Source organism: Eptatretus burgeri, chromosome 17, assembly GCF_056783735.1.
Source record: "Eptatretus burgeri isolate ZD-2024b chromosome 17, Ebu_testis_v1, whole genome shotgun sequence".
Taxonomy (NCBI): Eukaryota; Metazoa; Chordata; class Myxini; order Myxiniformes; family Myxinidae; genus Eptatretus; species Eptatretus burgeri.
In genome coordinates, this window is record NC_140977.1 from 28554961 (window position 1) to 28572278 (window position 17318).

The 17318-nt window shown below is 42.2% G+C and overlaps 1 protein-coding gene across 12 annotated transcripts in view; it reads left to right on the top strand.

Moving 5' to 3' along the window:
• LOC147009632 (transcription factor SOX-6-like) overlaps positions 1-17318 on the top strand; it is a 139609-nt gene that overhangs the window by 93613 nt on the left and 28678 nt on the right. For 11 of the 12 annotated variants that reach the window (XM_085862469.1, XM_085862476.1, XM_085862473.1 and 8 more), the window contains 4 exons: positions 1735-1803; positions 1961-2054; positions 7857-7921; positions 12059-12211. In XM_085862469.1, the coding sequence (XP_085718595.1) occupies positions 1735-1803; positions 1961-2054; positions 7857-7921; positions 12059-12211 (381 nt within the window). The remainder of the gene's footprint in view (positions 1-1734; positions 1804-1960; positions 2055-7856; positions 7922-12058; positions 12212-17318) is intronic. The other variant, XM_085862467.1, reaches the window with a different exon arrangement.

Here is a 17318-nt window from a genome sequence, read left to right on the forward strand (position 1 = left end):
CGTTCTGTGGTAAACTCTGCAGAGCAAAACTTTTCACTTTTCCAAATATAATTTATTGGTTCACGAGTCAGTAAGTGACCACTCTATTCGTTATGGGTGTCTGTCTGTCTGTCTGTCTGTCTGTCCCAAGCATAGCTCCGTGGGTTTTGATCCGATCCTGATAAAATTTGGGTGGGAGGTTTATATCATGATCTCGTTGTGTTTTCCTGAGAATGGGCAGAGCCACGCCCAAAAAACATGTTTTTAGGGGGTAACCGATTTTAAGTTACATCTTCTCCGAGGGGGTTTGTCGAATCTGTCAGGGGTTTCAGTATTTGGTTAACCCAATGGCACCTGCATAGCCCCACGGAGCTCGATTTTTCATTTTCGTCCCAAGGTCACAAGGTCACGAACTTAGAAAATGTCAAAAAAATCAATAAATTGGGCATCGAGCTCCTAGGGTTTTCAACTGTTTCGAATGAAACTTGGTATGCAAGTAGTGCTCTTCGAGTACTACAACTTTCATCCTTCACGTTTTTCCCGATTTCCGCCAGTTTGCCCGTGGCGTCCCATCGAAGGTCAAAAAATAAAAACGGCGAACCGTGTACATTGCTCGTGAACCATCGCCGTCTCCAGACTTGTTTATTTTATTTTCACTTTTTTGTGCTATATTTCTTATATTTTAAACCTGATTTTTATTTTTTTTTAATTTTAAATAAACACTTAAAGCAAGGGATTTATTATTTTGCTTTCGTTTCAAAATTAAGGCTCATGGACAGGCAAGGAATGAAGGTGCAGTGTGCCAACAGTTGGATATTAAACGAGAGAGGGGCAGAGAGACACAGAATGGGAGAATACACCAATCTGTAAGTAAGACTGTTCGATTAGGAATAGTTAATGTGGGTCAAAAAGATTGTTGGTATATTCCTATAGTGATGGGGATTGGCAGTGCATCACCTGCTTGAGGCCCTGGAGGAAAGGGTGGGATGGAACAGACTCAGGAAAAAAGTTCCTCAAACGGGAGAAGTGGAGAATAAAATATTTGAGGTGTGCAGTTTGTCTGTATTTTGGAATTTCTTTTTAACCAGGAGGTGGTTACTCAACCAATGTGTGCATCTTGGAGTTAATGGGGAGGGTCGGAGGGCTTGGAGAATGAGTGCATAGTTTTGATCAGTTTGTTCTGATTGTTGACCCAAAATTGTGAGATTCACTGGCGGTTATCGCCAACACATTACTTCTCCCAGAGAGATAACTGAGAATTTCACTAAAGTTTAACTTGCTGCTTAATGGTATAGTTTTTCTTGCAAGGATATGAGGTCAAAGACTGATCAAATCTATTAATTCCTTTTTCTTTTCTTTTTTTTTGATTGTGTTTCACTTTGATTTTATTACATCAGATGCAATACTATTCATTTCCAGTTTTAGCAACCTAACATTGAGGCAGATGAAGCTTTCAGGTGAAGGGTGGTGCAAGCTCGTTTAAAATTGGTTTACAATTTAGTAGTTTTTGGTGTTGTTGGTAATTGTATTTGCTTTTGATCGGAAAGACACATTGAAGGAGGCAGAGGATTGTGTGAGGCGAGGGAAAGAGGAAGATGTTCTTCGAAGGAATGAAGGGCTTAGTCACTGAACTAAACACATTCGAATCATAAAATCTTCATTCACTATCGAATTAATTATGAACTAATCAGTGGATTGATACCACAGTTACCAAGTACTAGTCATTGTAACTCAGGGATTCCTGGTTTGTTGCAGATAAGCAGACAACAGCAACAGCTTTTGCAGCAGCAGCAAAAAATAAGTTACCTGCAACAGCAAATCCAGGTAAGAACAGCTTCACTGCTTTTTCTTCTCTAAGGTCCCCCTGCTGTAAAAATGGCGTTCAGGGTGATTTATCCTACTCGACTATGTTATGAATGATTCTATGCGGAATTTAAGATGGACATCCCATTGTTTTTATTGATATTGTTATTTCCTCCAGCAGGTACAGGGACAAGTGGCTCCTCTCCTTATCCCGATTTTCCCTTCAGAGCAGAGGGCTGTGCTTCTACCACCTAATCTTGGCTATAAACCCGGTGAGACTTTCGACATGACCATGACTATCAGGCTCATTGTTTCTTTTTTTTTTGATCATCCTTATTAACATCCAATTGGGTCTTTTCATTTTTGCCAATGCACTTTGATTCTTAACATCCTTTCCTTGTGTGAAATAAGAGGTACAGTATTTCAAAAACTGTAAAGTATGAAATCCGATTATCAACTTATTTTTCAACTTCAAATTTTTATATGAAAAAACAAACAAACCGAAAACAAATGCAAGGTCAGGTATGGGGGATCATGCACCAGAACAGTGCATCGCTTTTCCACCAGTACTTCAGTGGCCTCTGTCTGGCTACCCACCAGGCAGATGTCTCGCCCATCCCCATCTTGAGATGCTGACAACCCTGCTGCAACCATGATGCATTTGGGCGGCCCATTGGCCTCCTCCACTCACGAGGCTCCCTCGCTGAGAAAATCTGGTTAGCAGGATCAGCATTAGGAAAACGAGCCACATGCCCAGACAACTGCAGCTGATGCTCACGGACTACACAGGTAACAAATCTCATTTGAGTCTTTCTCAGCAACAGCTCATTGGGCACAAAGTCTGATCAGCGATAGCCAAGGATTCTCCAAGGGACCTGGTACCGAAGGAGTTAAGTCTTCGTCTCAGATCCCTGGTCAGAGTCCAAGTCCCACATCCGTAGAGTAACTGGAAGGACCAAGGATTTAAAGACTCGGACTTTCATCCTCCCGCACAGGTACTGGCAGTGCCACACTCCATGATCCCGTGAATCCATGACTCCCCAAGCCTGACCCAGACGTCTGTTGACCTCTGGCTCACAGCCAGCAGAGACATGAATATCACTGCCAAGGTAAGTGAATCTTTCCATGACCTCAACATCCTCACCACAAATGGATGCAGACAAGATAACAGCATCAAAGATGTCAATGAAAGCCTGATCTTGGTTTTGACCCAGGAAAGGGCCCCCATAAGGATATCCACTATCTCTGCAATGACTCCATCCTTTGCAATATCAAGGTCAGAGATATTGCCATTCCCAATCGATGCACCGCCGCTTTATCTCTCCGACATCCTCCCCAGAATTCAGTCCATACAAGCGCTGAAAAGTGTGGGTGCCAGAAAACACCCCTGACAAACTCCAGTCACAATTGGAAATATTTCAGTGATCCAACCACCACATCTCATAACACTCTCAGTACCAGAGTATAGTTCAGAAATCAGATTGATCAGGTGTAGTGGCACCCCATGAACACTGAGAATCCTCCAGAGGGCATCCCGATTCACTGAATCAAACACTTTACGGAGATCGACATAGGCTGCGAGTAGCTCTTGCCAAAACTCTTGTCTGCATTCGGTGAGGACCTGAAGAGCAAGGATATGGTCAATCGTTGACCTCTTTGATGTCAAGCCCGACTGCTCTAGGTGCTGTTGCTCAAACATATCATGGTGAACCCTATCAATAATTATTTGAGCAAAGACCTTGCCCATCACTGAGAGCAGCATCACCCCTCGGTAGTTGATGCAGTCCTGGTGATAACCCTTCCCTTTCCAGAGAGCGACAACAAGGCTCCTCTTCCAGTCAGTTGGGATGATGCCTGCATTCCAAAAGAGCACAGAACTGCATGCAACAACACAAGTACAGCATTTCCACCAGCCTTGAGAAGTTCAGCATGGATGCCACACATCCCAGGAAGTTTACCCCCATCCAAATGGTTCACCGTAGCCTGTGCTTCCACAAATGAAGGTGATTCACAGTTTATTAGAGGGTCAGTAATAGGGATAATTACACCCCTGACATCCAACTCAACAGCTGGTGGGTGAGCCTGGTACAGCCGCTCAAAGTAACCGGCCCAGTGGGCCTTCACTTTGGGCTCCTCTGTCGAGACCCCGCCACCCTCCCTCGAACTGCAGTACATCGAGGGCCGGGATTGGAAGATTGCAATGCAAGAATTCCTCTGTAAGCAGGACGAGAATCACTTGACCACAGTTGATGCTCTACCCCTTCACAGATTCCTTGCATATAACCCCCTCCCCCCCAAAAAAGAATATATATATACATATATATATATATATATATATACATATATTTGCTCCCTTCTCTGTATCAGTTAAAAGCTAGATGTGGTAAATGTAAGCATTAGCAAATGTCAATAAGTGAACGATTAAAATTGATGGTTACATGTTGTTACATTTAGCAAAGATCGGTAAATTGTAATGTACTATAAGCACCCGCTCCCTATGGGAGCCGTCAAGGGGGTCATGTTAATGCCTATTTTACTCCAAGGGGTCCCATGATTACACACCCAAAAAATGGTTGCGATCGGTTCAGCCGTTTTTGCGGTACCTGGGAACAGATGGACGGACGGACGGACGGTGAATTATTGGAAGATACTGCTTGATATAATGAACTAATTTTGACTGTAGATGGCAGTATTATACTGCAAACTGCCTGCCAAGATTTGTGTCGACGCTGGAATGTTCTCAGACGAAACTTCCAGTATGGACTAGAATTGCATTTGCTGGAATGCACGGGTTTCTTCAGTGATACAGTATACACCCGCGAGAGCGAGGTGTTGATGGGTGATATCTGATGAGCCATGTTTCCATCATCCGCGCACTCTATTTAACTCTGAGTGAATAAGATGTTGATGTCCAGAATGGTTAATGTGTGGAGCCGATTGTAATCAGATTGATTAAAACTCATTAAGATTGTATATCAGGAAAGAATTCCTTTGAGCTCTTTAATCATCTGGACGGGCCATTGTACGAGAGAACACCGTGAAGGGAATCGAAGAATCGACAGCCCCGAAGGATGGAGGTGAATACGTGTGAGTTGTGCCAGCAGGACTCGGACACTGGGCGACGGAAATAACTCAATGTGGGAATCTGAGTTGGACATTGCATGTAACGGCGAACTTCTTCATTTGACTGTATCTGTTTGTTTGAAATACAAGTTTCAAAAACGTTACGCTATTGATGTGGTCATTGTAATGTCACTCAGAAGTCACAGACATCAAGATGACAAAGATGCTATTTGAGTGGTAACTTACCATTACGTTCGTCCAGACTCGTGAATCTCAAAGCTGGATTGTAGTGGGTCGAGGAAGCTCTGAGTCTGGCACAACGAATAACATACGTATACCAAAGGGAAGGAAACCCCGAAGGTGTGCACATATACTTCACCCCCGACACTCTGAAACTACATTCACAATTTCGATGAAACCTAACCACAACCTCCATCAACCATGATGTACCAGTTTGTTCATGGGATTAAAAAAAAAGTCAGGGTCGAAGGAAGTGTACGGGAGGTCAAAGTGGGTCTCGGTTCTCCTCCCCCCCCCCAAAAAAAGAAAGCAACGAATAACATACGTATACCAAAGGGAAGGAAACCCCGAAGGTGTGCACGTATACTTCACCCCCGACACTGAAACTACACACACACAATTTTGATAAAACTTCACCACAATCTTTGTCACCCATGATGTACTGAACTTTGTTATTAGCATAAAAAAAAACTCAGGGTCTAAAGAGCTTTACGGGGATCCAAGTAAAAGTGGGTCCAGGTTTGCCCCCCCCCCCCCACAAAAATAAAAAAATCGGTGTTTGCTTTCTTCTCTGAACCTTCTCATGATTTCAATGCTATTTGACCACAACCTTCATCACCCACGATGCTAAAACTAATATTCCTATTTTCACTAAACTTTGTAGAACTTCTGAGAACCAAGGCCTCCTGATGCCTTGCAAATCCCATCAAAAATTGCGTATTAATAGGTCAATTAAAAGTCTTAGGTCATTACGATTCCAGGATCGCTGCTTTTGACTTCTTGTCAAAACGTATTCACCCAGTTTACATTTAACTTTGTAGGAATCATCTCTGCATGGTGCTTTCACAAGTTTGTTCAAACCATGAGCTAATTTACATATTTTGTGGTTATCCACACCTCCCAGTGGCTCCCTGGTTCTAGGTGAGCCCAGAGGCAATGCCCCTATTTTTCCTTACAAGGATAGTAAAGTGATGGGGGGGGGGGGAGAGAAGGGTTTAAAGTGGGGGGGGGGCTAAGGAGAGGAAATGTAATGGTCTTATTCTTACGTTTTTAATTTGACTTTTGTTTCCCTTTAAAATGAAACAGACATTTAATTTTAGACATTTAATTGATTGATTTATTTCAATTTTGCAGCATATCTCTATAAGCCTAGTGTTGGCTTAACGATTAAGGTGGCTGGCTTAAGATGTTAGGGTTTTGAGTTGCAGCCCCTGTCAGCCATTGAATTAGCACCAGATGGGGTTGACTCAGCCTGTCATCCTTCCGAGGTCGGCAAAATGAGTATGAGTGTCCTGGTAAGAGGGCGCTGCAACAGTGGCACAGCCACATTTCCCAGAAAATTATGCAAACCTGCAGCCACAGGCTGCACACAATTGCTAGCTTATCTCTTAATTTCCAGAAAAGTCACATCATTCAGATGTGAGCGCCTAAGTTGAGATTACCTGAAATATAAAGATCCAAACTTGCATTGGCATCTTCTGTTTCAGTCTGTCCAGCTGTGTATTATGAACATTAACTTTGTTTTTGGAGCTTGAGTAAATGTTGTCTCAATATCAGTTTTCTTCAACACAGCACAATTTGGCCTCACTTCAGTGTAAGCAAATATTTAATACAATCAAAATATATTGGTGAATCATAGATTTCACTTTCTTCTTCTTCTCAAATTTAATTGTATTTGTTTGTGACACATGCTATTCTCTAGCTCTTATAATAACATTGTGACATAATCTGAGATTCAATGAGCAGACACCATGGATTTTATGTTGAATTTAGGCTTTCCACTAGGTTTTTGTCCGATTTATTAGTTCTTTCGTACCAGACTAATTGTTTCACTTTTGGAGTTGAGAGGACAGCCAGGCAATGGGCATGCACAATCACCCCTAAGCTTACTAGCCTGGGTTCGAATCTTGACCCAGCTATAAACTCAGAGGGATGGTAAGCCAGAGAACCCGTGTGCCAGCACTGGTTGTTGTTGTTGAATATTAGAGATCTCATTTTGTCTTTAGCATCGAGTAGATGAGTTATTGCTAGCACCCTGTACATATTACAAAAGTTTGCCTAAGTCCCCTTTAGTAAAGTAACTGCAGCGGAGTGGCAACCCATCCAGGATTTAATTGGTTCTCACCTTGAAACGTTTCTTGCTTCGTCATGATATTACCCAGAGTTCTGTGGAATATGGGCCCCTAAATTCCAGCAAAGTACCTGCCCTATGGGCGATCTTGTTTGAAGCGAGCAACATGCTCTTCTGACGCATCCCTTTATTTTGGTGGTGTATAGGCAACAGCCCACTGCATCGATCGCTCCTGAAAAAGAAACAAACCGGGTTATGTGCATGGAGCCAAAACATGTGTATTGCTAATGTGCATATATAATACATTGTGGTTATATGGCTCAGATAATTCCAATTGCACCCACTTCTGTCCACTCCCCCCATCCCCCCAAAAAGGAATAAAATGCCAAGATGGGTAAAGGAATTTTTCTTTAATTTTTTTTTAACAAAGCGAGATGTTATCAAAAGAAATTTGTACAAGTGCAACTCCAGGGTGCCCTCATTTCCCAGGGTGCCCTCAAAGTTTCAGCTTCCTCGGAGGAGTAGATGATGTACATACATACATACATGCATACATACATACATACATACATACATGATAGCTCCATTATTTATTGATTATTATTATTATTATTATTATTATAGTATTATTATTGTTATTATTATTTGTTTCACTTTCAGCAAAATGTGATGATGTAACTTTTTCCTTCTTTTTTTGCAGCTGAACCTTATCCGGTGCATGTTGTCCCGACTAGTCAGTCATCGCTCACTCCTCTCCAGCTGCAGGTTTGTTTTGGTTAAGGCATGAACAAACGGCTGTAGTTATAAACTGATTTTGATCCACATTTCTTCAGATTGCTAAATTTTATCGCTGTTTTACTTTGTATACTTTTGATCAGTTTGTTGCTCATGTATTCTTCAGATTTTGAAAATACCTAAGTACCTAACATTTTCATTGGTGTCCTAGCATCACTTTTTCTTGACATTTTAAATCCCAGTTACTTTCAAATGCTGTGGTTGTGCAAATTGATAACAAAGAAAAAGCATCGAGGCCTTTTTTGTTTGGCTTGAACTGTTAAAACAAACAAACAAAACGAGAAAGATGTCATGCATAGCATACTTGCAAAATCCATAAAACAAATTTGACCTCAAAAATAATTAGTGGTTGAATTCAATGACCAAATAAGCAACTCCTCTTCAAATCCCAAGTCAATCGGATGAAAATTGAGGATTTTAGAAATTTGACAACCATGTTGACCTTTGGCCTTTGATCTTTTGACCTCAAACAATAGGCTTCTTGCTTATGACAAACTGTAACATGTGGTGAAGTTTCATGAAGATTGGTTTGAAATTGTGACCTCTCGGCAATAAACATTAAAAAAAACAAAACAAACAAACAAACAGACAAACAGAATAATACATGCAACCAAGCAATACACTTTGAAAAATCTTCGATTTTCATAAATGAATAAATCAGATTACATCACTTGTCACCTGACGGTTTCCATAACACTATTTAGAGGAGAAACATTTACATTAAGTGCTGACCTTTTATTTTTGTCATAAAATTAAATTTAATTTGTTTGTTAGTTTCCCGGTGTTTAACCTGGTGTTGACTCAGCGGTAAGGGTGGTTGCTTGGGATCCTAGGGTCCTGAGTTCAAGCCCTGTTGGCTGCTGAATTAACACCAGCCAAAAGACTGCACACGAAGGGAAGGGGTATTGATGGATTTATTGAAATCTGGTATTGGTGCAGTGTAGGCATGATGGCCCGAATGGTCTCCTCCTGTGTATATTTTCCTTGTAATTCTCTGTTTATGATGTTGGGTGATTTGCACAGCATTGGAATTCTTACCTTTGTCTTTCTGAGAACAGTAAATTGTGAAAACCTAGGGGAGAAAATGATGAGTTGCAGCAAAGAAGAGATGAAAGGGAAATTTTATTGGAAGGAGATGTGAGGAAGGGAAGGAGAAGTAAATGGAAATGGATGTGATGAAAAAGATAGGAAAAGGTTGGGGGATGAGAGGGGAGGCTGTGGGTGGGGGTCAACGGGGGGGGCTGAGGCTGTGGGTGGGGGTGAGATGAGTTGACTTCCACCATTTGTGATGTAACATGTAGATGGCCTTTACCATGTCACCTTTTGTGCTTGAATTGTGTATTTTCCCAACCTTTTGGGTTGTCTTTTTGGTGCCAATCATCTGGGTGTTTTGGATCATGTTAGAGCGAGTTGACAAAGGGTAAAAAGGCAACACGGTGACAGTGGTGGAGTGGAGTCACAGTTAGATGCAATGGAATGAGCTAATAACAAAAGAAGTCAGGGGAGACAATGCAGCAACCTGTAAGTAATAGGGTGGTACATCAACAGCCCCCACGTCAACCACTTTAACTGCACCGCAGCTGGCATGGAGACCGAACATGCTTAACTCCACGAATAACCACCATTTAGGCAATTGATTGCAAAACTCACCCAAGTGGAGAATACACTTTGCATTATGAACGAGGTCTAAATCTCTTTGGTTATTAAGATTATAATTATGCCAAATCATTCATCCTCCAAGGATATTCGATAAAACAAAAATGGCTTGTATAGGAAGGAATGCAGGCCTTTAAGACATAAATAATTAAATTGATGAAAGACAAGACAACAAAAATGGAATCCCAGACAGACAAACAATAATACATGAGCTCAACATTTAACAACAGTGAAATAAACCAGGTTGGACTGCAGCGGAGCAGGCCCTGAGAGGGAGAAGGAGCAGGCAGGCAAGCATGTAACATTTCTCCTTGGTGTTGTCGAGTTTGACACTGAGAGAAAAACATGCCGAGTCCCACGCACAGAACTGTCTGTCTAACCATGTTGAGTCCCAGCAGTGAGTGCCTGGTGCTCCTTTCACCCCACCTCTGTGACAAATCTCAGCCCTGGCCACAGCAGGCCAATTACCAGTCATGATGTCCCACTAATCATGGACAGGGAGTGGTCTGAGGCTCACTTCCCTCCCACATTGATAGATCACTATAAGGAAGGAGCATTCTTGTGGAAGAGAAAACGCTGGATCACCCTTCCTCACTGGCCCAACCTCGACCAGTTTGACATGGGAGACACATGACAAGATATTGGTAACCCTCTTTAGCCATTAATGGCTGCTATGCCATCTCTCAGAAGTGCACAATCAAACAGCCCTATCCATATATCCTTAAAACAGTGTTGAAAAAGTCCTAAAATGACGTGAACACAAACAGGGGTCTATGTCACAATTCTAACAACTGATCCCTTTCCCCCTCCCTGGACACACACACACACACACACAAACACACAAACACACAAACACACAAACACACAAACACACAAACACACAAACACACAAACACACAACCACACAGACACACAACCACACAACCACACAAACACACAAACACACAGCCACACAGACACACAACCACACAGACACACAACCACACAGACACACAGCAACACAAACACACAACCACACACACACACAAACACACAAACACACACACTCAACAGACTTAGATTGAATTTGTAAACAAACATGGACACAACAAACTTGAAAAAGTATCCCTAACTCTCCTTGCAAAAAATTCCCCAAAACAGGTGCGAATAGAAGATACCGCACAGGAAAATGAAACTGCAGCAAATACAGCCCTGACAGTTGCAAAAAAGCCAAAATAAATATATCTAAAAGAAATGTCAACAAATATACACCAACAACTGGGAGAACAACAAAAAACAGGAAAATACAAAAAATAATTGGACCGAGTTGGGATCGACAAAAAAGGCTCATTGGAATGGCGAAGAGGAGGTCAGCTCAACTGGGATGGAGAACAAATAATAATAAATGCCCAAGATCAAGGACACCACATCAATGGGTTAAAAAAGATGGCAGGACTGAGCCAGATGGACAAGTGTAAGTTCTGCAAGACAGAAATGGAAAGTACTAGTCACCTCTTTTGGGATGCAAAAAACTATTATCAAAACAACTTTACATAGAACAGCACAACAAATTATGCAAAGTGATTCATTGGCATATCTGCAAAAATTTCAACATCCCAGTTCCAGAAAACTCTTGGAAACACGAACCAAGGGCATCATTGAAAATGAGGACGTCGTGTTCGCATACGACCTGATGATCCCATCGAGTGTGAACATAGAAAACAAAGCCTTGTGACCAGACATCGTTCTCAGGAACAAAAAGGAAAAGACAGCATTGCTGATTGAGATATTGGTACCCAGTGATTTTTGCTAAAATAATGCAGAAATCAAGAAAATGACCAAATAAAATACCAGGACCTCAAAAATGAGATCAAGAGGTGTTGGAATTGTACCAGTGATGATTGGATCAACAGGAATAATAAAGAAGAACCTCACTGCGAATTTGAAAACCATCTTTGGGAATATTACCACAAACAAACTACAATTCGAAGCAGTCCAGGGTTCAGTGACTATCCTGAAATGAGCCCTCGGAACAAAACTCTGAGAACAACAAAATTGAACAGATTGGTCCATGTTACTGGCAGAGTGTTACATCATGGACAAGCTGCGGAGTCAGAGGAGATGTGTTGGATTTGCAGCTTCCCACTCCTATATCCATGTTGTTGTTCATTTTAATTAATCTTATTTACTCATGTAAAAAAAAAAAGTTGTCTCTTAATTATGTTTTTTTTTAATGGAAAAAGTTCTCCCTGAACCTTGGATTCAAGAAAAAACAACTTCATTTCACTACTCATTCCTTTTTCACTCTTCATCTTTCTTCCTTACCTTACCTTCCCTTTTTTTTTTTTCTCCACACCCGTATTCCCTCTGACCCACACATTCTTATAGTATTCATGTCTTCACTTCTTGATAATTTTTATTTCTTCACATTGACCTTCGTACGATTGCTATCCTTTCACACCTCCTCCCCAGCTCTACACCAACCAGTTGGCAGCTTTCCAGAATACTCCTTGCCCTAGTGCTTCTGCACAAAGTCCCTCTCCGGCTTCCCATCAACTCCCTAATTTATCTGAAACCCGGCCTTCTCATTCTCCTCGCTCTCCTCGCTCTTCTCCTCAGAACAGGGTAAGTTGTCATTTTTCTGCAGGTGGACCAGGCATACATTAGTCAACTAATACAATCATTTTGTATTGTAAGCCTTTTTGCACTTGTCAGATTATGAGGTTCAACAATTTTCTTGCTGTTGCCTCGATGATTCTTCAAAATTGTGAAAACTTGCTATGTACTCTCAGCAAGATAGATTTGGCCATTCGTGGCCAAAAATATTGGCACCCTTATACTTTTTTTTCAAAGAATGCACCATTTCTTCCAAAAAATTGTTGACATAAAAAAAATATTTTGGTATCCACAAATGTATTTCTTTGGTTTGCAGTGGAACAAAACAAAAACGCTAAAAAAATCACCAAATCTTAGCTTATTCCACACAGAAATCCTAAAATGGCCTGGACAATATTGTTGGCACCTTTTAGAAGTTGTTAGAAATAATTATATTTCAAGCAGGTGATTCTCCTTTACGTTGGAATTGAACTCACCTGTGGTGAGTTTCAGGTGCCTGCAATATAAAAATCACTCATTCAACTAGTGTGGATGGAGAAAAGGAGTCTATCTGCTGTTTTCTGTCACTGTGTGTACTGCAATGAGTATGGAGAAAAGAAAGAAAACCAGAGAATTGTCTGAGGAGGTCAAACACAAGATTGTAGCCAAGCATGGACAATCTCAAGGCTACTAGTTCATCTCTAGAGACCTTGATGTTCCTGTGTCCACCATACGCAATGTTGACAGAAAGTTTAAGGCCCATGGCACTGTAGCCAACCTACCTGGACGTGGCTGCAAGTGAAGACTTCATTGAAGATTGCAGCAAAGGATTGTTACAATAGTGGAGAAAGCACCTCGATCAACTGCCAAACAGATTCAAGCTGACCTTCAGACACAAGGTACGCCAGTTTCAACTTGCACCATCCGTCGCCAACTCGATGAAAGGGGTTCTATGGTAGGAGACCTACTGCTGAGAGAGACATAAGAAAGCCCGACTGGAGTTTGCCAAAACACATCTGAACAAGCCAAAATCCTTCTGGGAGAATGTCTTGTGGACAGATGAGACCAAGTTGGAGCTTTGTGGGAAAGCACATAATCTCTTTGTGGGAAAGCACATAATTTCTCTATGGATGCGAGACTTGGACTCTGACCAAGGATCAGAGACGTAGACTTAATTCCTTTGGTACCAGGTCTCTTCGGAGAATCCTTGGCTATCGCTGGTCAGACTTTGTGTCCAACGAGTGGTTGCTGAGAGACTCAAATGAGATTTGTTACCTGCATAGTCCGTGAGCGCCAGCTACGGCTGTATGGACATGTGGCTTATTTTCCTGATGCTGATCCTGCACACCAGATTCTCTCAGCGAGGGAGTCTCATGAGTGGAGGAGGCCAACGGGCCGACCACGTGCCTTGTGGTTACAGCAGGTTGATCGGCATCTCAAGGAGTTGGAGATGAGCCAGGCATCTGCCTGGGGGGTGGCCAGACGGAGGCCCCTGGAGTACCAGCAGAAAGTGGATGCAGTGACGCGCTGCTCTGGCGCATGCTCGCATACCTGACCTGACCTGACATAATCTCTATGTTTACAGCAAACAAAATGAAGCCTTCAAAGAAAAGAACACCTTCCCTACAATCAAACATGGAGGAGGTTCAGTGACTTTTGGGGTTGCTGTGCTGCCTCTGGCAATGGGTACCTTGAATGTGTGCATAGCATCATGAAATCAGAAGGTTACCAAGGTATTTTGGAGCACAATGTTCAACCCAGTGTCAGAGAGCTGGGTCTCATTCAAAGGTCGTGGGTCTTGCAGCAGGAAAATGACCCCAAACACAGTTCAAAAAGTACCCAGAAATGGTTCAAAACAAAACGCTGGACTGTTCTGAAGTGGCCAGCAATGAGTCCAGATCTAAATCCCATTGAACAGCTGTGAGGAGATCTGAAAAGAGCAGTTTGGAGAAGGCACCCTTCAAATCTGGGAGAACTGAAGCAGTTTGCACAAAAAGAGTGGGCCAAACTGCCAGGAGAGAGGTGTAGGAAGCTCATCCATGGCTACCGGAAGCGCTTAACTGCAGTTATTTTGTCCAAAGGCTGTGCTACTAAATATTGTTGCAAATATGGAAGCCATGAGCACTCAACATTCAGGTCCTTATAGAACAGTTACATCGGTAAGTGTGTGTTTACAGATAGAACCGTCCCTAGTCTAATGGGAATTAAATGTTCGTGCGCTGCAGAGTTATTTTGATAGTCAGGGTTTTCTTTTACATTTTTACATCACCAACAATTACAACAACACCTTCGCTCCATCCTGACATCATAACGCTTGTGGTGGGCGGAGTTCAAGAGGACCTGGCGTCTCTCTCGCCCAATCCGGGGGATGAGCGAGGTTGCCGTCGGTCGGCCAATGAGCGCAGCCCTCGTAGGACCATGTTACTCTCCCTGTTTGAGGGGCGATCCGCCGTGGCGGCCGCCATGCCCCCTGGTCCAATCAGCGGACTTGGCGCCCATTTTGGCCAATCACGGGGGCGATGAGCGCATTTTGCATGCCAAAACCGTCCAGTGAGCGAGAACAGGTTGGAGGAGGCGGCTCCTTCCATCTGGAGAAGGGGGTGAAAAAGTGTTTGGGGCGTGCTGTCTGGGGCAAAGAACGTCAGGGTCTGGTCGCCTGGTCGCGTTGTCTGGCTTGCTGGCGTTCTGTTTGATCCACCTTCACGCCGGCTGGCATCCATCATTGCACTGTGTTGCGGGTTCGAGTCCTGCTGAACCGGATCATCGAAAACCGCACGAGGTAGAGAGGTGCGAGACGGTTCTCCCCTTCGGCTCACCTTCCCTCCCGAGCTGAAGGGCCGAATAAAGGCCGCGGCCATCACTTCTTTTGTGTGTGTGCATGTGTGTGTCTGTGGGCCCAGTCTATAAGTAGCAATTGTTTAAGTCCATTGTACATTATTTGCATTTCATTTCTTATAGTCGGATAACTCTGCTCTTTGTGTGTTCCCCCCCCCCCCCCACTATAAATAAATCCCCTGTTAAATGTATCAGCTCGTTGCTGTGTTTTCTTCGTTGGTTTAGCACGGTGCGTGCTGGTGGATTAAAAAGGCCGTTGTTGCCATAGTTGTGCATTTGGACCGACGGGACCTCGGTAACCATCCGCTCGGTTTACGCACGGTAACGGCTCGTCCCGTTCGAGCTCTGTCGAGGGTGTGAATTCCTCGGTAGCTTGCTACTATACGTGGGCCTCTAGGTATTTTGAAGTTTGGCAAATAACCCTGTCCCACGTGGTTGAATTATTGACGATTCACGGTCCTGTAAGGGACCCGTACCTTCGGAGTTATCGGAAAGGTACGATCTAGATTCCGGGTGTTCGGTGGAGCCGACGCTACTGCTCCATCTAGCGGTCGTGCTCGCTGCCGATACCCGGCCCACAACAATATTAAGTCAAGGGTGTCAATAATTTTGCCAATGCCATTTATTTTTATTTTCTGATTTGAAAGGGTATATTAAGTTCTGCATTAAAAACAGTTTCTGTAATATTAATAGTGAAATATGAATTGTGGAGATCAAATAATTTTGTCAATTTCAACTTATTTTTGGAGAAAACTGCTATTTCAAAAAAGTGCATGGGTGCCAATATTTTGGCCATGACCAGCTTTAAATGAACGAAGCATTAAAAACAAAAAAATCGCTTTTTTCTGGATTTTTTTTTTGTTGCTGTTGTTTTGTCTGTTCTTGCTCGGATTATAATCCATGAAGGTAGCTATGATAATGTTGAAGTGTCTTTTAGCTCAGCTGTGGTTAATATCTCGCTGTTACTGTACAATTAATGAATCAATTACATGGAGTCACCTCTTTCTTTTTTTTTTTACTCTTAGTCTTTTTTTTTTAGTCACACAAAGATTACTTTTTGAAATGTTTATCAGATGAATTTGGTTATTTTGGAATACAAAAGAGTTTTCAAGACAACATGTGAGAGTAGTCGTCAATAACCTGTGTGGAAAGAGTTTTCATCGCAAATGAAAACACAATATCGGAATAACTGGAAATGCACACAATAAACAGGGATCTAGGCAGAAAAAGAAACAAGATGGGCAAAAAGATAGGTGGGAGGAAAGGGATGTGTAACAAAGAGTAAAAGTCATAAAGGAGATGGAGAGAAAAAGAAATAGAGATGGAGGAAGAGATAGATAGATAAAGATAAATTAATGTAAAGGGAAGGAAAGTGAACGCATGTACATGCTTTTGTCTTTATCTTTTGATGGAAAATCCACTACAGGCACTCCTCAATTTACGCATGAGATGCGTTCATCAAAAACTGTATGTAAAATGAAAAAACATAAACAGAAAACGATTTTCCTGTCGGCATATTGTTGTAAATTGAAGATGCGGTCCTGGGTGGAAATTTCTGGTCCTGACCTAACTCTCACCGAAGTAAAGACAGTTAATGTGTAAACACAGTTCCTGTAAATAAATAGTGAAGACGTACTTACTAATTAAATCGATAAAGAACGTAGGTAAGTGTTTAAATATATACGTTATGGACGGCTTTAAGTAAATGTGTATGTTAATCACCAAAATCTGCTGCAAAAAGGCCTGGTAGGTGGGGGTGGAGCGGTTTCTGAGACGATTAGGCATTCGACTTTGTTTTGGTGGCGTTACTAGTAATTGTCCTCGTAGATGAGGGAATAAGGCTGAGCGTGCAGACAATATCCACCAAACGCTCCCCACGCTTGAAACCACACGTATTTTAATTTCCAAACTAATAACTTTTACAAGCCTTCTTCGTGGGAGTCTCAGCTAGAGAACATGAGGGTTGTCTACACTCATGATGTAGGGGTTTTGGAGAGTTTGGCACAAACTACGATCAATGAAGGTCAGACGATGCCTCTTTCAAGTACAGGATAGACTGCGACTGAGAGCGAGATAAGTGGTGTACTCTATGTCGTACCACCACTTCCATTGCATGCCAGTGCAAAGTAAAAAAACAAAAAAAATCCGCATGAAAAAAAAGTTAACTCAAATTATGAGGTGTAACTAGAAAATTGCTCAGCACTTTGTCAAAGCCATTGAGTCAAAAACGTAAATAGAATGAGTGTAAATCGAGGAATAGATGCACTGTATACTGCTTCTTTTATATTTTTTAGTATTATTA